The 23,914-nt window shown below is 36.1% G+C and overlaps 1 protein-coding gene across 1 annotated transcript in view; it reads right to left on the bottom strand.

The window, feature by feature from the left end:
* LOC138814260 (vomeronasal type-2 receptor 116-like) overlaps positions 1–23,914 on the bottom strand; it is a 40,810-nt gene that overhangs the window by 15,434 nt on the left and 1,462 nt on the right. Inside the window, exons 2-7 of the mRNA XM_070003263.1 lie at positions 22,925–23,058; positions 15,004–15,289; positions 13,100–13,906; positions 10,475–10,702; positions 9,505–9,628; positions 8,216–9,152 (exon numbers count right to left, since the gene is read on the bottom strand). Of these exons, the coding sequence (XP_069859364.1) occupies positions 8,216–9,152; positions 9,505–9,628; positions 10,475–10,702; positions 13,100–13,906; positions 15,004–15,289; positions 22,925–23,058 (2,516 nt within the window). The remainder of the gene's footprint in view (positions 1–8,215; positions 9,153–9,504; positions 9,629–10,474; positions 10,703–13,099; positions 13,907–15,003; positions 15,290–22,924; positions 23,059–23,914) is intronic.

Raw genomic sequence — 23,914 nt, 5'->3', positions numbered from 1 at the left:
TTTTCGATAAGGGAGCCAATAAAATTGAATCAAGAAAGACAGCTTCTTCAGTACATGTTACCAGCAAAATTGATCCTTATATACACCTTGCATCACAATCAACTCCAAATGTATCAACAACCTCAAGGTCAAAGCAGACACACTGAAAACATTACGAGAAGGAATAGAAGAAACACTAGGGTTCCTTAGCACAAGTCAAAATCAAAACATTAAATCCCACAAAAGCAGATCCTCAAAGAAACAACTGCCCCATTAATAAGTGGGCTAAAGACTTAAAGGAGACCTCTGCAGAGGAAACAAGAATGGCCAATAGACATAGGAAGAATAGTTCAACTTCTCTGGCCATAAAAAATGCAAATCGAAACAACATTGGGATTCCATCTCATCCCAATTAGAATGGCTATAATCAAGAAATCTAATAACAACAGATATTGGAGAAGATGTGGCCAAAATGGCAAGATGTTGAAAAACAAACTTTAAATTTTAGGTAGGGGGGAGGAAAGGGGGAGAAGGGTATGGGGTATAGTTGTGGAGGTGGGAGGGAAGGGATGGTAGGGGAAAAACAAAGGAGGGGGTGACAATGCTTGATAGGAAATATACTCATTACCTTGCTCATGTAACTGTAACTCCTCTGTATAGTATTTTCACAATAAAAATATATTTATAAAACTCATGGCATTCATGGTTTGAATACTTGCTTATTTGCCAATGAATATATTCAAATATGACTCCAATTTGAATGGAATATGAATGTGGTGTCTGATGGTTGTATATAGATTTAAGTAAGGACATGAATGGAATTTGTCATGAATGAGATTCAGAAAAGTATTCAAGTGGAGAGAGAGCATGCTTTTTCCCAATTACCACATGTACCACAGCCAAAAGCTGTTGTGTGTTCAATTAGGTTTCCATGAGACAGCAAATATGAGTGATGTAAAGAGGTCTTTGGATATTCTAAAACAAAACTTCAATTAAGATGCAGAAAGCCTTAGAAATGGCCAAACAGAAAACAGAGAATTAAATAATCATGTGGATTGTAGATCTGTGCCCCCAAAAATAAGCAGTAGACAGAGTCTTAGATCTGAAAGACACAAGAAATCAAATTGAATGTCATTATAGAGGACAAATCCAAGAAAGAAGAAAGAAGCCTATAGGAATTAACAGAATCCATCTCTAGAGCCAGGTTAAGGCTGATATATAGCCAGGAAGGGGAAGAGCAGACAGTCAAGGACATAGGGAACATAGTTCACAGAATCCTAGCAGAGACACTTTCCAATCCCCATAACAAAGGCCTTTTCAGATACAAAAAGCATTAAGAACACCCAAAATCCCAGATTGGATCATCCCAGATCATCATATTGGCGCATTATAATTCACACATGATAGTGGAGATCCAGGAAAGGAGCCTAAAATGTGTCAAAAAGAAAAAGTTGATAACCTTTCTGAAAAAGAACAGATGTTTTCTGCTGAGAACATGAAAACAAGGAGAACCTGGCATGTTCTGTTCCAAACCCTACAATCAAGAAATTATCAAACAAGAATACTGCACTTAGCAAAGCTCTCCTTCATAACTGAAGGAAAAATTGATATATGCCATAAGAAAACATTGGAAATGATTTATATCCACTAGCACTCCAAAAAGTATTTAAAGCTGTCCTTTGTTTATAAAATCAACAAGAATATGACGTAGGCAAAGAAATTTCCCCTTACCACAGTGGAGTAGTCAAGGCCCCTAGAAAGCAATAGAAAGCAGGTATTACCCGAGGCCTCTCATATCTAACCCTCAACATCAGTGGACTTAACTCTCCAATTAAAAGACAAATATTGACAAGAGCCATCCTTCTTTGTCTACAAGAGACACATTTGGCTGACAAAAGAAAGACATCCTCTTCAGTATATGGTGCTGGCAAATTTGGTTAATCACTTGTAGAAAACTGAAGCTAGATCTTTATAGATCACCCTGCACCAGAATCAATTCCAAATGGATCAAAGATCTCAGAGTCAAAGCAGACAATCTAAAAACATTACAGGATAGAATAAGAGAACCCCTAGGTCTCCTTGGCACAGGACTAAATTTTCTTAAAAGAGACTCAGAAACATAATAAATTTAAACACAACAAAACAAAATCCCCTATGACCCAGCAGTCCCACTTTTGGGCCTTTACTCAAATTATCACAAACAAGACCATACTAAAGCTGCCAGCACAACTATGTTTACTGCAGCATTATTTACCATAGCTAAGATATGGAACCAACCCAGATGCCCCTCAGTAGATGAATGGATCAAGAAAATGTGGTATATATACACAATGGAATTCTATGCCTCCATCAGAAAGAATGACATTGCCCCATTTGTTAGGAAATGGAAAAGCTTGGAAGAAACTATATTAAGTGAAAGTAAGCCAAGCCCAAAGAAACATAGGTCCCATGGTTTCCCTTATTTGCAATAACTAGTATATGTTTGAGACAAACAGAAAAGATCAGGTAAGTTGATATTTGGCGAAATGAACCCTAAGATAAGGATTCAAATGTTTTTTCTTTCTTGCCATTGTTTCTAACATATTTATACGATGTAATGTTGAAAAACGAACTTTACAACTTTGGCTGGGTGAAGCTGGTGGGGGAGTGGGGGGAATGGGTGGAGATGGGAAGGGATGGGAAGGGGATACAAAGGAGGAGGTAACAATGCTTGATAAGAAATATACTCATTACCGTGACCATGTAGTTTTCACCCTTCTGTATGGTATTTTCACGATAAAAAATTAAATATAAAATAAAAAACTTTCAAACTCAAAAAAAAGATGACTCCTTTGTTGCTTTGTATGTTACACCCCCACGATATAAAACCTGCTTTCACTGTATTTGATGTTGGTATAATTTGTGGAGTGGAAGGGAGAAAACAAATTGAAACAATGAGATGTACAAGATATTATGTGGAAAACCGAACTTTACAACTTTGACTGGGTGTGGTGGGGGTGTGAGGATCTTGGCAGAGAAATGGGAACGGATGGGAAGGGGAAACAACGGAGGAGGCAACAACACTTGATAGAAAATATACCCATTACCTTGCCCATGTAATTGTAACGTCTCTGTACAGTATATTAACATTAAAAAAGAAGTGAGGGGAAAGGTTAAAAAAATTCCCATGATGCACTGGTACATTGGAAGTGTCTATTTGTATGATTCAGATGACAGGAAATCCTTCTCCCTCTACACAACTTTATACACTAGCATAAAAACAACTCCCTATTTCCTTCTGCTCACAATATATTGGGTACAGAATCCATGAGGAAAACAGAGAGCAGAGACATTTAAGGGCAGTGAAATGTCTGCACAAGGCTGTAGTGTCAGATACAGTCTATGACATGGCATATCCATGATCATGCAATGTGAAGCAGAAACTGAATTAAAAGGTAAGTAATGTACTAAACAGCATAATGGCATGTTGTTATGCCTCATACACTGTGTGATGCGGCTCACTAATGCAGCATGTTATTAGAGAAATGGCAGAGGTGGGGAGTGTGGGAATCTCAGGAACTTATTTTCTGCTCAATTTTTATGTAAATTGAATATGACCATGAAAACTCTTGTGGTTCCAAGATAACACTTTATAATGAGTTTACCATTTGTCTCTCATTATTTGTAGCACTTAGTATATAAGAATTTTATCCATTACTTTCAAGCATTTTAATAGCATATATTAGTTTTACTAGGAGCTATTATATGGAGATTTACATATGTGTGCGAAATTGCCCGAATCAGATGCACATCATTCATAATGCTCATCCATTTTCCTCCTTTCCAAAACAATTTCAACAGGTTTCTTGACTCCATTTCCCGTATGTGTATGAAGCATTTTGTCCTTGATCAGTCACCTTCAGCATCTATATTCATCCTCCTCACTCCATCTGTTACCTCCAAGTGACAGCTCCTCAGTTACACCCATATCAATCATTTGAAATGTACAATAACTGTGCAAAGAGGTCTACCTGTGATAATGTCATTCATGCATATGTTATACTTTTGCTAGACTCATATGTTAGTCTCTTTCCTCATCTCTCCTACTCTCCTGCTATCACAGTTATCCCATATCCATGCACATATATGATGTAGATGAATATTATTTTTCTCTGTCTTCCCCATATGTCCTTCAAATCGTACAACGATTGTAAGCAAGCTCTGTGTATGCACAGTATGTACATATGTTTATGTTTAGGTCTAGCTATACAATATTACCAAAACCTTGTGTCCTTTGTCCTCCTGAGCTTGCCCCTCACTGGAAATGAGGCTTTGTGGGTCTATTCATTGTCCTTCAAATGACACAATTTCATTCTTCCTGGGAGCTAACTGTAAGGGGGTGACCTGATCAGGTTATACATAAATAGACAAATTAAATTGAAAGCTCCTTGTAACAAAAAATATGTGTAATAAACTCTTTTCTCCATTTGAAGTTTAATTAATTCAGCTCTAAAGAGAGAGTGACCTATTTTCCATCATCTGCATGTATAGATCCAGTTTTTAGACTTTTATCCAATGATTCATCCCATGTGTATATGGTGTGTGTGTGTGTGTGTGTGTGTGTGAGAGAGAGAGAGAGAGAGGGGAGAGAGAGAGAGAGAGAGAGAGAGAGAGAGAGAGAGAGAGAGAGAGAGAGAGAGAGAGAGAGAGAGAGTGCTGGGCTCCTTTGTCAAATTCATATTGAGGTCATCTGATTTGTTTTGTGGCTCTTCATGTCTGACATTGGCAAGCACAAAACTGGCTTTGTGACTAGGGATCTGTAGTATAAATTGAAGTCTGGTATGGTAATAACTTCTGCATTATTCTTTTTGCTTAAGATGGCTTTGGCTTTGGGGGTCTTTTGTGCTTTTATCAGCTTTAGGATGGAATTTTCTGTTTTAATGAGGAATAACTTTGAGATGTTTATAAGAATTGCTTTTAATATATTTATCATTTTGAATGATATGGGTATATTCACAATATTCTTTTTCTCAATCTATGACCAACAGAGATTTTTTTCTTCTTATGTCTGCTACTTTCTTTCAATCACTAATGGTTTTAGGTAGATCTTTTTCTTTTCCTTGGTTACATTTATTCCTAGGTATTTAAGATACTTTCTGTTAGATACAATTTGGACTTGGATAGTTTCCCTGGCTTCTTCCTCAGTTTAGTGGTTGCTCTGTTTAGATTACTTTGCTGAATGGATTTAACTTATTTATTTGATTTTAAAGATATCACAGTTCTGTCCATTTCTTGGGAGTGACATTTTAATCTAGTATATGGCATTTGATAAGATGTCACTGTAGCAGTCAATCTCTTAGACCCCATTTTCCAGCATAGGTGATCAATGCAATCTTCAATGAAAGTTTTAGAAATCTGAGCCCATGACCCATTTGCCTCATAAGTTCTTACCAAGCTTGTGGTTTTCCTTCATCCAAGTCAACAGTCAACTCAGTTTATTTTGCTCTTGGCCAACATTTTCCTCCTTTGTAGCTGCTGAGCTCTGGTACCACCCACAGCTAAAGGAAAAGTTTAGACATGTAGCTGGCCCTAATGTCCTGCCCACCTGAAACCTTTCACCTTTGTTTCACTGACAGATTTTATGTAGGTGTGGTTATTGTTTCTCTGCTAAGGTCATATATTTCCATGGGTTTGTGCTCCAGCTTGGTTAAGAAATCTCATCACCTTTTGATTTCCAGCTTGGATTGAAAGAAGGCTATTTTGATTCTCAACAAGAGTTATCAGAGTTCACCATTGGTTTTTGGCTTAGTCTTAATTTTTGTATTTCTGCAAACGAGTGTACTGTAGTTTTCAGTGGAATAACATTGAATCTATAGTTTGATTTTGGGAATATAGTCACTTTCTCAGTTTTTATTCTGCCAAACTGAACACAGGATATCTTTCATTTTCTGGTTCCTCTTCAATTTGCTGTTTTGTAGCTTTGCTTTTCACTGTAGATGTCTTTAGAGATCTTTTGATATGTTTTGAGTAGTAGGTATATATGAAATCAACTTTGGTTTCATCTTTCATTTCTTTTATTTTAGTAGATTTTAAAATTAGTTTGTTCCAAAGAGCAAAGAGAGATGCTATTTTTCCAATCTAAATAGATTGATTTTCAAATTTTTGTGTTAGTTTAAATATTTACTAGTGTATATATTTTTTCTTTTTGATATATATTTAATTATAAAGATATTGTACAGAGGGGTTACAGTTTAAAATGAGTTTCATTATGTTACTTTTAAATGGACACATAAATCCTTTTGTCCAAATGCTCTTGTGTCTAATTTATTTTCTCTATAAGTTTAAATTTATATTAATGACCTCAGATATTTCATTTTTACCCATAGATATGAAATGCTTAATATTTGGTAGAATATATCCAAACCTTTGCAAAGGTACAAAAACAGGATAAAAACATAAGGCATTTGATTCCCAATATCAGACCCAAACATACACCTCCCCCGCTCACACACAGAGAAGGAAGTTGAGAAAAACATGACTCAAGTGACAATTCCAGGCTGCTTCTCATGAATAAAGGTTTATTGTAAAACACAAATTCATGTGGACACATGTTCCTTGTTCTCTTCTAACTTACTTCTGAGCTTCTATTTATCCATGAACTGCTCCTTAATATGGCATTTACTTTCTCCTTGTCTCTTATCCATCCAAACTTGCTTCAACACATCAATCAAACCATGGATACACTCTTTTCATTTTTTCATTTAAGGGAAAATGCGTTGTGCAAGTTTCTGAAATCTTAAGTAAAATTAGCTAGGAATACAAAATATTGTGCAAAATCACTCAGATTACATATACTACCAACAATTTATTTCACTTCACACAATGAGGATTCAGTATTTCATTCAATAATATAAACTCAACCTTATTAATTAAATTTCTTCAGTAAATAAGGAAGATAGACAACTCAATAGAAACTGATGAGTATTTTGATTATATTTTGATTATCATACTGAAGAATTTGGAAATTATTTACATTTTCATTTGTTAAATAGCATGCCTTCAACAAAAGTACATGCACACAATATTTTTGGCCTACACATTGTTATATTTTCTACTAAAATTTAATTTATAGAAAGCTATAGAAAGTTACATAGCCATTTATTTATTAGAAATATAAATGTGAGAAAACGTTCTAAGTCAGCCTGGGCAGAATCACTTACTTCCCATAAGTGATCAAATGGACACCAATGGAACTATGGGTCAAGTGCTGAAGAGGAATGAATGAAAAAATAGGGAGCATAATAGGCCTTGAGATGAAGCATGCGTAAATGAATTTAATATCAGAAGAAAGATGTAATGAACACTAGAAGAGAAAAGAAATGAGTGCAATTGTGTTCATTAGTTGTAAATATGTGATTGTGTTAAAGTAGTTTTGAAACCAGTAAATCAATGTATTAAAAACTATAGGTAATGCTTCCTTATCAAATTAAATCTTGAAATGTGACAGATGAAATTGTTCAATTTAAGACATTTTCAGAAGTGATAACATTACAAGAAATAATCTTATATATATTTAATATTCTAAAATGTGTGTCAAATTAATAAAGCATGATTAATCAATGATAAAATAAAAAGTACATCCATGTTTTCATGGGCTAACTTATATGCATTCAGACTTTAATTTTATGAGAAAATCAAAAATTTTATACATTGTAATCTTAAATCAAAGTGTATTTTCTGTAACATATACAAGTCATTGCTAAGTTATATAAGGGAAGAAGTGTGAGAAGGAAGAGAAAGACACAGAAGGAGATGGAGAGAGAAAAAGAAAAAGAAAGACCAGAACAGAGGGAAAGGTCCCACAAAAGAGACTCAGGATAATTTCAAAAGAAAAATGTGTGAGTAGAAATAAACAATTTCTAAGGATGATATTACAATATGCAAATTTGTGAGGAGAAAAATATTAATGAAATGGTTTGGAGGATTCTGAAATATGGTAATGTGCAAATTGGAAGGTTATATGCATAAAATTCAGAAATGTTATTTGAAAAGACATTAAGAAGAGGGGATGATAGGATTACTCACAGAGTAAATAGGAGGAATTAAAAATATAGAAGCAAAATTTCATTTTAAATGGTAATCACCATCACGTGTCTTACCAGTACAAAGAAAATGCAAAAAAGTTCCTTATTCCTTGAAATAAACATTCCAGATGATTACTGTAAATTTAGATCAGATTGTCGTACACTAATCAAACCTCTGAGTTTTATCATGAGAATGCATATTTCTCCTACTATGTCTTTTATCCCTAAAACGATATGGAGAATTTTTATTTGGCATTAACAAGATGTTGTAGCACTTTGGAACAAATATGCAGCCTAGAAGCCCTGCACTAGAGACCAAGATGGAAAAGATCTCCACTGCCACCATGACCTTCCCCTTGGCACTGTGGTAGACAGGCAGGAAGGTGAGCCACACACTGCAGAACACCAGCATGCTGAAGGTCAGAAACTTGGCTTCATTGAAGGTGTCAGGCAGGTTCCTGGCCAGAAAAGCCACAGTGAAGCTGGCCAGGGCCAGGAAACCCAGGTATCCCAGGACACAGTAGAAGGCAGTGATGGAGCCCTTGTTGCACAGAATGATGATATGGCCATGTTCAGAGTGTGCATCTGTGTCCACAAAGGGAGGAGAGGTCCCCAGCCAGAGTCCACAGAGGGTCACCTGGATCAAAGTGCAGATGGGGATGATGAAGTTAGCAGCCCCAGATACCATCAGCCACCTCATCCTTCTCCCTGGAGAAGTGGCCTTGAAGGCCAGAACCACAGTCACCGTTTTAGCCAACACTGTGGAAACAGCCACAGTGAACACAACCCCAAATGTGATCTGCTGTAGGATGCAGGTGACTGTGTTGGGATGGCCAAGAAAGAGCAAGGAACAGAGGAAACAGAAAATGAGGGAGATGAGCAAGATGTAACTGAGAGTCCGGTTATTGGCCTTAACAATGGCACTGTCTTTGTATTTCACAAACACTCCAAGAACAACAACAGTTAGCATAGAGAAGCAAAGAGCCATGCATGCCAGAGCCATGCCCAAGGGATCTCCAAAAGCCAGGAAACTTGCAGCTTTCAGGAGGCACTGGTTTCTCTCTGTGTTGGCATACTGATGATCTGGACACTTCAAACACTGCTCCATATCTGGTGAGAAGTGTAAACTACCATTAGTTCTTGTTGAGAGCTTCTTTTTCTTCAAAGAATTTTAGAAATTGTTCACTTCTGTGATATTCTTAATATAACACCATTTACTCTCATAATAGTATTTTTTTTCTTTTGAAATCACAACCACCTAGTATTTCTATCTCCTTTTGATTTAGGTATTTTTATTCAAGTTTTTTTTCCTTCAATGACTCTCACACGTATTGAAAATGAGTTTTATAATACTTGAACCAAAATTTTCTCTGTAGTCCAAATATACAACTTTTGCATTGATTCTTTGGGTTGAGGACAACTAGGGTAGGAGGAACAATTTCTTAATAAGTCATAGAATTACCTGAGATATTAGCAATCTCTTTCTCTAGGCAAGGAGTACAATCAAAGCAACAGGTTGCCTTCCTCTCCTGACGAGATTTCCTAAATCCAGGACCACAACTCTCACTGCAGATAGAGTTAGGAGTCTGAGGAAAATCATGAATGTGTCAGTAACAGTTCAGACTTCTACCTAACACTTCACAGAGTCCATTGTTTCAATTAATGGATTAATAAATAAAAGTTACTATGCAGATAAATTCAGTCAACTAATTAAATTCTGTTATAGAGTCCATATACCATGATTTGCAAATGCTTTTGTGCTACAACCTTGATTTCAAGCCTGTTGAATCATTGTGAAGTATGAGATGTTTAAAAGGTGGAAATAGTGGTGAGAAAGTAATTCCTAGTGTACAGCCATACGTGAAATCCTTGAATTCATGTTATACCTTGCCTCCTATTCATCTGAGATATGGAGAATAGAAAAGGAAAGACCTCATTTATATAGTGTTATGTGAACCTCAGGCCCATGGTTTCTTCTTCATTTTCCTGTGGCCATGGGGTAGTAATATTCTCAGAGGTGCATTCGAGGACTCCTTTCACCAATGATGGTTAAGCAGCATGCCAATTAACCATTAAACCAATCTCCACAGAAGGGAGCAAAAGTCACCTTTCATCCCTGGAAAGCAACTCACAGGTACTTTATCGTTGTATTATAACTCAAGATCTTGGTCCCAGATTTGAGTTTTTTGCTCAAGGTTAGCACTCTAGTACTGGAAACAGAGCTAACTTCCAGATTGTTAGTGGTTAAATGGAGGTAACAGTCTCACTGATTTTACTGTTTGGGCTGATTTTAAACCATGATATTCAGATCTTCACTATCTGAGTTGCTAGGATTATGGGGGTAAGTTGCTAAAACTCAGCCAGGTATACACTAAAGGGAGACTTTTGCTGATTTGTGTGTCCTTAAATTATTAGGATTAGATCCAACCCACCTCTGTAGTTCCTATGGCCCACTCTACCAAATCTTCAGATAAAGACAGTTGGTTGCCATGTACAGCATATGGAGAAAACTCTCCTACTTTCACTGCAAGTTCAAGGCCTTCTGGAAAGTTCCAAATATTCAGAATGTCATACTCTGGCTCCAATTTGCTTTTCTCATCCCAAATCACTTGATCTCCAGCAGCATTGTAAAACTGATTGTTTTTCAGGAAAAGGTGCAGCTAAAAGAGAGACATTTTATGGTGAAGTACATCCCAGAGTTAAGACAGAAAACATGAAGTAAGAAAGCTCCTGATTCAATGTGGTAGCTATTAATATCCCAACCTCATTCTTCAATGAAACAGAAGAAGCAATCTAATAATTTACATGGAACAATAAAGTCCTCCAATAGCAAAACAATCCTTAACAGAAAGAACAGTGATGGAGGAATATCAATACCAAATTTCAAACTCTAGTACAAAGCCATAGTAATCAACACAGCTTGGTACTGATACAAGAACAGATCTGATGACCAATGGCATGGAACTGAACACACAGAAATGAACCCTCAGATCTATAGCCACCTACATTTCAATAAGAGTGGTAAGAAATATAGAATGGAAGAAAGATGGCCATTTAGTAAATGGTGTTGAGAAAACTGGTTAAACATCTGTACAAAAGTAAAGCAAGATCCTTATATATCACCCAGCACCAAGTCATATCCAAATGGAACAAAGACCTCCAAGTAAAGCAGACACCCTGAAAACTTTACTGGAGAGAATAAGAGAAACACTAGGCTTCCTTGGCATAGACCAAAATTTTCTTTTTTTTTCTTTTTTTTTTTGGGGTGGGGGGGTAAACCGGTCCTATATTTTGGGCCCAGGCATTGTCCCTCATCTCTTCAGCTCAAGGCTAGCACTTTACCACTTGAGCTACAGTGCTATTTCTAGCTTTTTTTTATGCTTATGTGGTACTGAGGAATAGAACCTAGGGCCTCATGCATCCAAGGGAAGCGTTCTACCTCTGAGCCACATTCCCAGCCCCTGAAATTTTCTTAAATAGGATACACAAATGAAAGAAATCACAGAAAGGTTAACAAACGGGATTCCCTTAAATTGCTGAGATTCTGCATGGCTAAGAACATAGCTAGCAAGATAAACAGAAAGAACTTCATATCTAAACAATATTTAGAACACAAAATATTAAATCCCCCAACAACAAATACTCAAAGAAACAATTTTCTCATTAATAAATGGGCCAAAGTCTTAAAGAGAGCCTTCTCTGAAGAGAAAATAACAATATTCATTAGACACATGAAGAAATCATCATACCCTCTGGCCATAAAAAATGCAAATCAAAACAACATTGAGACTCCACCTCACCCAAATTATAATAGCTAAATTCAAGAAAACTAATAACATCAGATGGTGGAGGGGATGTGACCAAAAGGGAACCCTATTGCATTGTTGGTGGGAGTGTAAAATTGTTCAACCGCTTTGGAAAGCACTATGGAGTTTCCTCAAATGATTCCACATAGAGCTCCCCTATGACCCAGTAATCCCACTTTTAGTCATTTACTCAAACTATCATAAGCAAGGCCATACTAAAATCTGAGTATAACTATTGCAGCATTATTCACCATAGCTAAGATATGGAAAAAACCCAGACTCCCCTCAAGAAAATGTGATATATATATATATATATATATATGTAGATATGTATATATCTACATATATATGTAGATATATATGTAGATATATATACATATGTAGACATATCTATGTATATGTATATATATTTATATATATGTATATGTATATATATATAAATATATATACATATACAGATATATCTACATATGTATATATATCTACATGTAGTGGAATTCTATTTTATGCCCCCATCAGAAAGAATGACATTGCCCCCCATTTTTTAGAAAATGGAAAGACTTGGAAAAAAATTAGCTTAAGTAAGCCAGGCACAAAGAAACATAGGTCCCATGTTTACTTTTTTTTTTGCAATAACTAGTATACATCTAGGATAATCTTAGCATGCAAGCAGAAATGTCAAAAGATACATACATATGACCTTACAATATGATGCTAGTGGAATGTACCCCCAGGTAGAAAAACAAGAGGTTTTAACTTTGTTGCTGTTGTTTTTAATGTACTTAAAATGTAGTATGTGATTTTTTCGTTGTAATTGATTCCAGTGCCCTGCATCTTGCATATACATTTTTCTAATATGGGGAGGGGAAGGGAAATAACAAAATAATGAAATAAGGATACAGGTTGACCCATTGTAACAATGAGATGTACAAGACATTATGTTGAAACGAACTTTGGGGGTGGAGGGACTGAGGAGTAGGGAAGGTGGGGAGGGTAGGGCAGTAAGAAAGAAGAAAACAATGCTCAATAGGAAATATAACCACTCTGTACAGTATCTTTGCAATAAAAACATATAGTAAGAAAGAAAAAAGATATGTATGTCTTATGAGTAAAAACACTTACATAAATATTTGTATATATACATATATAAATAAATGGATATATGCAGAAATTTAGAAATTCATAGAGTGAGAATCCTCTCAACAAGTGTCTTTGTTAATAGTGTGTGCCCTCCAAAGTAGAAAAAAGTACCTGTGCAGGGGAAGGCACTCCTCCTTTCCTATTTCCCATTGTGTAAACTTCTGTTTGAAGAAGAAGCATCTCATGGAGAGCCTCGGCCAGAGCATACACAGTTTTGTATATAGTATAACTGTATCCAGACATAGTCATGTCAAAAATATGTCCAGGCAACCAATCCAAAGAGGCTTCATGAGGACAGTTGTCCCATGTTACACAGTCAGACTCAGCATCTGAGCAATTAAATGACAGATACCACAGCCTAGCAAGGAAAATGTCTTCTGGGTATTTGGAAGGATTAACTGCCTTGACAAAATCTGTGAATCCAGAAACATCTACATGATGGTGTGTAAAAATAAGAGGTACATGCAATGAGCCTAGCACGAAATATCTCGTTTTCATGGTAAAATCCCACTGTAGATTCATGACACAAACTTTGCCTTGCATTAACATTTGCTCAAGACTCAATACTATAAATATTACGGAATCTTTATCACCGTATATGATGAGTACACTTGCTGAAGAATTATTGATCTTGTTATAAGCTGCCATGACTCTTAAAAAATGTGATATGGATTGGCTTGACACGACTAGCTCATAAGCTGCACAAACTCTGTTTTTGGCCATCTCTTCTTCCAATTCAGCCAGAAACCATGAACCATTCTCATCTTGTGAGGCCAACAGCCCCACCCAGTTCCAGTTGAAGTGAAGCAGTAAGGAGACAATGGCAGTGGCTATTGATGTGTCCTTTGGGGCCATCTGATAGAGAGCAGGAAGCTTGTTATGGTCTCTCAAAGCATGATCAAAAGGCCCAAAGGTAAACTGAAGGGAAAGAAAATTCATGAATGAGGAGATTTCCATGCAACAAAATCTCAGGCTTGAAGTATGCTAAGAACCAGTTGAAGTAGTTAGAAGATAGTTTTGTTGTTTGTGAAATGATAATTTAATTATTCGTAAAATGTCTGTTAATCTTTTTCTATATCTCTATCAATACTTTCCATCTATATCAACCCATCCACTCCCTGACTTTCCTAATTCCATTTCCACATAGGTACTTTGAATATTAAGTTTTTTTTCCCACCTATCCATTTTTTTATTCATCTCTCATCTTCCCTTAACATCTATTCCATGAGACAAGGTGTAATTCTTCTTTCTGCTACTCTTTTTTATACTGTTAGTAGATCAGAAAAGCTAAACCAGGGTGTTGCATTCCTACGTATAGCATATTTTAGTCAGATTGATAATGTATGTATGTAAATGGCTATGTGCACATTCCATGTTTGTTTCACATTACATCTTCATATTTTTGTTGTAACTGCTACACATGAGAGAACACATTTACCCTTTCTTGTTCTGATGCTGATTTCTTCATTCAACATATATCTTCCCGTGTGTGTGTGTGTGTGTGTGTGTGTGTGTGTGTGTGTGTGTGTGTGTGTGTGTGTGTTTGTGCGCATGATTAAGTGCATGCCAGTAGGGGGATAGAAACACATGGCCTATTGCACTGTCTTGGCTTTTCCCCTCTAGACTAGTCCTCTACCATTTGAGTCACACATCATTTTGTGCTCCTTATTGGTTAATTGAAGACACAAGTTTTCTGAGTACCCTAGATTAAATGTGGGAACTATGAATACCCTGCTCAACATAGCTGCACATGGCAAAGTCAGCTTACATTTCTTCATTTATTAAAAAAATTATTATTATAGCTTGAAACAATAAATTAGCATTTGTCTGTTTGAACTCTTCCAATCTTTTTGAAACACTGGACTATACATATCCCACGATCATTGAGTATTTATTCTTTGATATCACAAAATTTAATAGTTTTATGAATAGAGTCTCTTCATTTCATCTTCTTTTAACACCTGAAATTGCACCAATTAGACATTTTTATAAACTTCCACACCACCCACCCTCACCTGTGGAAATCTGTAGAGTCCTAGCAATGTCCCAATCTGGTCAGATGTTATTCCTGAGGGTCCTGTAAGTACTGCCATAGACCTCCTGTCTCTCATACAAGAGTAGTTTGGAATCTTATATTTTCCAAAGAGCCAAATGAAGGGATTCTTAAACAGTGTCCAAGCTCTGAATTCAACATTATAGATATCAAGTCCCAGAGTCATGTTATGCAAAAGAACAGGATTTTTGTTGATTTCCTCAATAGCAAAAACCAAAGCCAAAACAAACTGATAGTTCTTGAAGATCCTACATAATGAGCATAGAAATTGAGAAGGAGTATTTCAAAACTTATGACTTTGCTGTATTGAATTCTTGCTTCTTTGCTAATGAACATTAATCTCAAGTAGGAAGGAATGTGAACATGCAGTGTCTTATGCTTCTATACTGAACTAGGTAAGAACATGAGGGAATTTGTCATGAATAAGATTCAGAAACTTATTTAAGATGAGAAAGAGATAGAGTGAGAGAAAGGTACTTTTCCCCCACTATCACATGGACCGCTGGAAAAAGCAGTTGTCCATTGTATTAGGTTTTCTTGAGATAGCAAAAATTCTCTTGCCTTTATCATAGAACAACTAGGTCCATCTTTGTGAAAAATAAGTTTATGTTATGTGTTCATGTGGCAGGCCAGTCTAACTATCAAAAGTTCAATTTAAGAGCAACTTTTATAAACAAAGTGTTAGTTATGAAAGATTCCATAGCAATGTCTTCTCACAGACCCAATCTATTGAACAGTTCTTCATGAAATATCAGTCAGAACAAGAGCTCAAATAAAGGCGAGGAAAGTTTATTTTTATTTATGTACCAAAACAAAAAGGATGCATCCAACTCCAATGGAATCATTATGGTGAGGGCAACCTCAAATACAGTGGATGAGGAGAGAACTGTAAGGAAGCTTTACATTGCAATCTCACTTCCAAGCCCACCATGGTAAAATGCAGTGCTGACTACTCTCTTGCCAATATATTTAGTTTGATATACTAAAAAAAAGTAGCATGGAAGACACAGGATCAAAATATTTTAGTTTCTTTCTCTGAGTTCTGTGTGTGTGTGCATGTGTGTGTGTGTGTGTGTGTGTGTGTGTGTGTGTGTGTGTGTGTGTGTGTGTATAAGGGTTTGTTTGTGAGTGTTCATATTTTATAGAAATTAATATAATGAAATCAACTTGCATTGTTTTAAAAGTAAACAATGGAGGCATGATGGAAACACAAATGAAAGTATTAACCTGTTCAACATACAGAATAGTACATGTGAAACTACCATAATGAAAGCCTATCATGTGAGTAAAATCTTCTAAATAGAAGAAAATATTGAGCTTGAAGAAAAGTTGATTATAGATACATATATGGAGGAATAAACTGTAAGAATGAAGATATGTGAAAATGGTTTGTAACACTTGACAAACCATTTTCCAAAAATCAAATAATACTGTTTTTCACATTCACCAAATGATTGGGAATGCCTAAAGTTTTAAATGCCTGTTCTAATAAGCAGTGACAGAATTTCAAATTCCTAGCATTGACAAGGATAAAATGTAAGTTACCTAAATATGAAAGGATCATCAAATCTCTGATCTAAAATCTACACCAAGCTGCCTAATGATCAAATTCTCACAAGTGAAATATAAATACATGGTACATTCTCTAGACTAGATCAGAATTTGGAGACATCGCACATAGCTCTGCCCCTGTTTCCCAAACTGCTGACTCGTCAGTAAAATCTGTAAGAGTCAGGAAAATATGTTAGAATTACATGTTTTATAGTATTGACATTATTTATAGTATTGATAATAAAAATACTGAATTTATCCATCAGGAGTATTTTATGGAAAATAGATACCCTTTGGTAATGAAGGAAGGATTAAGATGTACCCAGACAAGCACAGTTAAAAAATGTAACTCCTGAAGACATTTCCTACAAGAACTATTAAAGTAAAATTTTCAGACAAAGTGACAGAACCATTAATGAGCAAGAAAAAGATCTAAGAATATATACCTTGTTTCCTGTCAATACAATAAAAGTAGAGTTCAACAGGAAAACCCATCACAGAAAAGACTCAAACTCGTAGAAAATGAAGGAGTCATTACTGAATAATCAGTAGCTCTTCAAACATTTAAGAAAAACACTGCAATTTTCTCCAACTTCTTGACGTTCAGAGTTATAAATTTTCCTCTGACTACTGTCTTTCCTATGTCCCATTCGAAACTCAAATCTCATTGAATGATTCAACATTGGCTCTGAGAAAAGCAGGACAAAGCCAAATCCTAAATTGTCAGAAACAAAATAAAATAGACAGAATAAAATAAAATAAACAATAAAATAAATAAACAATAATATAGACAGATATAGATAACAAAAATAAATCTGAAATCAACTAATTTGAGTAAAAAAAACACAGAAAGGATGAACACAGCAAAAATCTGGTCCTTTAAAAAAGTTAACAAATTTGACAGACCCTTAGCAACTTCAACTAAGAAAAGAAGACACACAAATTAATAAAATTATAGATGAAATGGAAATATGACTACAGAACTATGAAAGATTCACATTATTACTAGGGAATACTCCATAAACGTTCATGCCAGTATATTCGAGAATATGGGGGGGGGGGAAGGAAGCATCTCTAAAAACCACTGATAGTCCCAAACTTAAGCAAGAAGATTTACCTTAAGTAAATAGACCCATAACAAATAATGCAATTGAAATAGCAATAAGGAACCTCTTGTCCAAGCAAAACTTAGTACCAGATGGATTTTTTAGAGCAGTATGCTATAAGGTCTGACAAGGGGAATATACTCTCTTACTCCACAAACCCTTCAATGAAATAGAAAGGGAAAGATCACTACTAAGCTCATTCTATGAAGCAAACAGAACACTCCTCCCAAAACCAGATAAGAACCCCTAATATAAAAAAGAACTATACATCCATTTCTTTGGTGGACATAGATGCAAACTTCTCAACAAATTACTAGCAAAGCAAATTCAATAACTAATGAAAAAATCATACTTTATTATCAAATGGGATTCATTCCAGGATTGCAAACCTGGTTCCATTTATGTGAGTCAAATTAATGTAATTCATCACATAACCAGAAGTAAGGATAAGAACCACATGATCACCTTAATAGATGCAGAGAAGTCATTTGACAAGGGTCAGCACCCTTTTGAATAAATCATCTGGGAAAACTAAGAATACATAGGAGGTTCCTCAAGGTAATAAATGCTCTATATGACAATATAATGCCAGCATTGTATTTAATATGAAAACTTTTAAACCATTCCCTCTGGAATCAGGAATAAAACAAGGATGCCCGGTCTTTGCATTTCTCTTCAGTATAGTTCTGGAATTGCTTCCATGAGAAAAGAGGGAAGAGGAACACATAAAGGGGATCCAAATAGAAGAAAAAGTAAAGCTATCCCTATTTGCTGATGATATGATCCTCTATTTAAAGAATCCTATGGATTCCTAACCCAAGCTACTTGAGTTGATTTAAAACTTTGGCAAAGTAGTGGGTTATAAAATCAACCTACAAAAATCAGTCACCTTCCTGTGTGCCAACAAAGTTAAAATCAGAAAGAATCATTTGTAATAGCTTCACAACAAATAATATACTTTGGAATTTTACTTCATCAAAGATGGGAAGGATCTGTATTGTGAAAACTTTAAGACCCTGAATTAGAAATTGAAGCATACTTAAGCAAATGAGAAAGCATCTTGTGCTCCTGATTTGGAAGAATTAATACTTTGAAAATCTCAATTGTGCACAGACGAATCTACAAATTAAATGCAATACCAATTAAAATCCCAGAAACACACACATACGGGAGATGATAAATTTTATTGTACCGTAGATTTTAACATATACAGGCAAAGAGAGGATATGTACTGGAGTGGTAGACAAGGACCCGATAGATGTGTACAGATGACCATGTAAAATAATCTATTAAGTGACCTTCAAGAAAAAGAAACAAAAGACATTTTTATTTGTCATTGTTGTTGTTTGTTAGTCTCTTTACCTTTTGTTTTGTTTTTTTTTTTTGTATTTGGGAGGATAAGGGAAGGCACTTAAATGGTGGAACAAGTATGAACAAGTACAACAGTGATACTCACTAGACACTATGTGGAAAATGAACTGGCCATCTTGTTTGTGAAGACAGGAGGAAAACAGTGGGAGAGAGCGAGGGAAGGGAGACATGGTATAAAAGAATTGTCCTCATTACGTATTACTTAACTCATGTAACTAACCCTTCTGTATACCAACATTATAGTAACAATAAAAATAAATCCAAATAAAAAATAAAATGAATAAACAGACCCATCTCAAACAATGAGATTGAATTGGCAATAACAAACCTCCCTTCCAGGAAAAATGCATGACCTGATGTTCTATGAAAACCAGAGAAGTGCATGTTGAGAAAAGGAATTTCAGATCCATATCCCATATGAACATTGATGCAAAGGTTCTCAACGACATACTGGCAAATAGAAGCCAAACACTGATGAGAAAATTCATATACTATGATGAAACTCGATTTGACCCAGGAATGCTAATCTGGTTTAGCATATGTCAGTCAGTTATCATATTACAACACATCAACAAAAGCAAGTGAAAGAACTAAATGATCATCTTGATAGATGCAGAAAAAGCCTTTGATAAGACCCAACATACTTTTGTGAATAAAAACTTGGAAGAAAGTAGGAATACTTGGAACATTCCTCAATATCAAAAAGCTGTATATGACAAACCTGCAGCCAGTTTTATGCTCAATGGTCAGCAAGTAAAGCCATTTTCCATAAAATCAGTAACACAATAAGGATATCCATTCTCAATCTTCCTCTTCTACAGAGTACTGCAATTCCCAGCAAGAGTTTTAAGCAAGATAAAAGCACTTAGGGGAAGCAAAACTATCTAAAAGGGGATGTAAAAGTAACCCTTTTCACAGATGACATTGGACTGTACTGAAGGGACTCCAAAAGCTCCTTCTCCAAGCTACTAGAATTGACGTGGAACTTTGGCAACATACCTAGGTATGAAATCAACCCCCAATATTAATTGCCTTTGTTTATGTTGTTGATCAAGGCTGAAATTAGAAAAGTGACCTCATTTGCAATTGCCTCAAAATTATAAATTACCTGGAAATTAAGCAATAGGTGAAGGATCTCTGTAGTGAAAACTTTAAATGTATGAAGAAGGAAATTGAAGAAACCTTAAGCAGCTGGAAAGATAGTTTGTGCTCCTGGATTAGAAAAATTGGTCTTGTGGAAAATCACAATACTACCTAAAGCAATTTACAAATTCAGTGCAATACCAATAAAAATCCCAAAAATTTCATCAAATACAGAGAGAAAACAATGCAAAAATTCATGGAGAATAAAAGGACAATGAACACCAAAGCCATACTTAGCAGTCAGCACTGTTTTGGACAAATAGCTTTATCAAACTTCAAACTCTATTACAGAACCATAGTAATGATGACAGGTTGGTATTGGATAAATGGTAGGCCAGAGAATCAATAGAACAGAATAGAAGTCCCAGAAAGGAACACAAAGACCTATATCTACCTGATATGCAGTAAAAGAGCCACAATTATAGGCTGATAAACTGATACTGACATAACTGGACATCCATGTATAGAAAACGGAAACTACATGTCCATACATCATCTAGCACCCACATCAATTCAAAATTGATCTGCGATTTCAATGTAAAGCTAGAAATCATGAAACTTATAGGAAAGAGTACGGGCAGTGGTGGACTCGTAAGAACAAACCAGAATTCTCTGTAGAAGCTTCCAGGATCAGAAGAAATGAACATCAGAATTGATAAATGAGTGTGCATCAAACTTAAAAGTTGCTGCCCTGCAAAGGGAATAGGCAACAAGCTTAATAGATCACAGAACGGGAGATTTTTGTTTTACCAGGTATCCATGAGAGAAGAGCCTCATTTCCAAAAGATCCTTCAAGCTCAAAATATCCTTAAAACTGAATAAATATACTTAGCCCTTAAAGAAACCAACAAGCTGAACAATAAATGAGCTAATGACTTAAAGAGAGATTTCTCAGAAGAAGAAATAAGAATGGTCAATAGACACATGAAAAAGTGTTCAACATCCTGGGTCATAAAGGAAATGAAAATCAAAACACTTTCATTTCACTTTGCCCTAGTTAGATTGTCCATTATCAAGAAAACCATAAGAAATGCTGGCAAGGATGTGGCCAAGAGGAACTTCACTTATCTGCAAGAAAAACTTAGTGGATAAATGTTGTTATTTGTAGTCAAATAGCATAGATACAATGTTATTAACCCAGAACTGACTTTGTTTTGTATCTGTGTGTAGCTAAGAAAGACCCATGGACTTTAAGTATACTACCCAATGTGTCTATATTAGCACCTTAAGACAAATACTGAAATATAGCTTGAGATATGAAGAGAATGAAAATCATCTGAATGTGGATAAATAGTGGGTCAGTCAGGTACTAGTGATTCATTCCTGTAGTCTTAATTACTGAAGAGGCTGAGATCTGAGGATTGTGGTCTGAAGCCAGGTTGGGCAGGGATGTTTGTGAAACTCTTATCTCCACTTAACTTGAGCTGTAGCTCAAGTGCTAGCACACTAGCCATAAACTAAAATGTTCATGTTAAGCCCCCAGGTCCCGTGTTCCCAGGATCAACACAAAAGAAAGAAAGAAAGAAAGAAAAACATACCAATGACATATAAGATAAAGACATATATCTTATATCTCATGGAAGAGAGTAATTGCTATCGTGGGATCACTGCTCTCTACCTCAGTGTATACTTGTCACACCAGCACTTGAAAAACAAGTGCAAATGATAGACACAATGACATTTTCAGACAGTTTGCAAGAATTTCTTGACTCTGTACAGTCATTTTCTTTTCTTATCTTTTTTAGTATAGCCATTTATTAATGAGACTGTGTTATGGACAAAAAGGGAAGAACATGCATGAGCACAAAGAAAGTATAACATCCTCTGGAGATAAAATTCTCTTATAAGTGATCTTTATAATGCTATCCTGTCTGGTAAGGGATATGTCATGCAATATATCTGACATAAAACAGAACCAAGGTTTAGTTTGAAACAGTAAAAACTTGCCTACAGTAAGAACTTGTGTGTGTATGACTAGAGAGACAGACAGACAGACAGACAGACAGACAGACAGACAGACAGACAGACAGACAGGCAGGCAGAGGCCCACAGCATGAAATGAGTTCCCGGACAGTATCTTTGAGCTTTTTTGCTCCAGGCTAACACTCTGTCACTTCAGCCACAGCTTCACTATCAGCTTTTGGCTGGTACATTGCAAATAAAAGTCTCTCAGATTTTCCCAGCCTGGACTGGCTTCAAACCTCGATTCTCAAATGTCATGACTATGAGTAGTTAGAATTATGGGCATGAGCCATCAGCCTGCCATAATAAATTTTATCAATGTACTCAAAATACGGGTGTTATTAAAAACAATATTTCACACTACTGGCCTAGGAAGGAAGAAAATGTGGTTTCAGCCTTTTGGTACAGAACTCATGACAGTGACTCAGGTTTATTGTAATAACATCACTTCATTTTCTGCAATGACGCTGAAAAGGAGGAAATACAGGCATGCTGGAGTAAAGTGAAGAGTTTACTGACTTGTAAAGGAGAAGCTACATAGAAGGAAATAGAGTGGTTTCCTACTACTGGGAAGAAAATCACTCAACAGTTGATGTAAAACAAAATAATGAAACTGAGCTGCTCCAGGTGCAATAGGGACGGAGGTCAGTGGAAAGGGACAGAGAACATTGATGTGCGCACCCAGAGTTCCCTCAGCCATTGCCCATCCTCAGAACAAAAGAGAAAATGGGGATAAAATGCCTTACTTACGGTGTGTATTCATCTTTTCCCAAAGTGTTGAGAGGGAAAAATCCAGCGATTGTCACATCTCCATCCATGTGTGCTCGGTGCTTCATAGTAGAGAAGCAGCTAGTGCCAGCCAAGGAGCTGACCAGGACGCGAAGCTGGAGAAGAATGAGTGTGTAAATCAAATAGAACATCCCTGTAGCCTCTCCGAGAATTCCAAAAACTAAAGCCCATATGTTAGTCATGTATCCTCATTCATATTTTAATATAAGCATGTGTGCCTTTTTATTTTATAGTGATTTACACTACAGCTCCAGTTTCATCAAAGCCTCTTGTGAGTCCCCTGAGTTAATGTGTAAAACTCTTCCCTAAGGCTCTACATCTGTGGCATTCATCCAGGAGAAAAACATGATTTGGAAAACATGTGTGGATTTGTCTTCTTCACACCAGGTGCTATGATTTTATCCAATACCACAGAGAGTGAGGCCTCAGAGATGGAGTTACCTTAGAAAATTGTTGGTGCAACTTCTGTCATGAAACAATTTACACGAAAGCCATTTGGGATGCTGCAACTGATCGCCTCAGAGAATGGCATGTGCTGTGCATGGTGAAATGTCCACACAAAGGATATGCCTGTGAGATGTCTGTGAGATGTTCTGAGAGCATCATACCCAGACAGTTAATTACCATACACAATGTCCATGACAGCCACTGAATGCTGGTGGTAGAATTTCATGTGCAAAGGCCTTCAGAAATATAGCCATTTACTCTTGCCTGAGGAAGCAATGATGTTGCTGAAACAAGCAATTAAATGTCAATAACTCATGGTCAATGCTGAAATTGAGTTCCACATTTGCATTCTGAAATTTTACCTTCAAACATAATGCACTGGGTTGAGAACATTTGGTAGTAGAGGAAATTCTTTTGTACCACAAACTTAAATCAACATCAAAAGAAACTCTGTTTTCTACTTGTCAACATATGTTAGACCCAAATTCCATGCAGTGGCACTGG

Source organism: Dipodomys merriami, unplaced genomic scaffold, assembly GCF_024711535.1.
Source record: "Dipodomys merriami isolate MVZ:Mamm:240054 unplaced genomic scaffold, mDipMer1.0.p SCAF_6, whole genome shotgun sequence".
Lineage (NCBI taxonomy): Eukaryota > Metazoa > Chordata > Mammalia > Rodentia > Heteromyidae > Dipodomys > Dipodomys merriami.
Note: the sequence above shows the minus strand (reverse complement) of the source record. Positions and strands in the feature narration are given on the sequence as shown.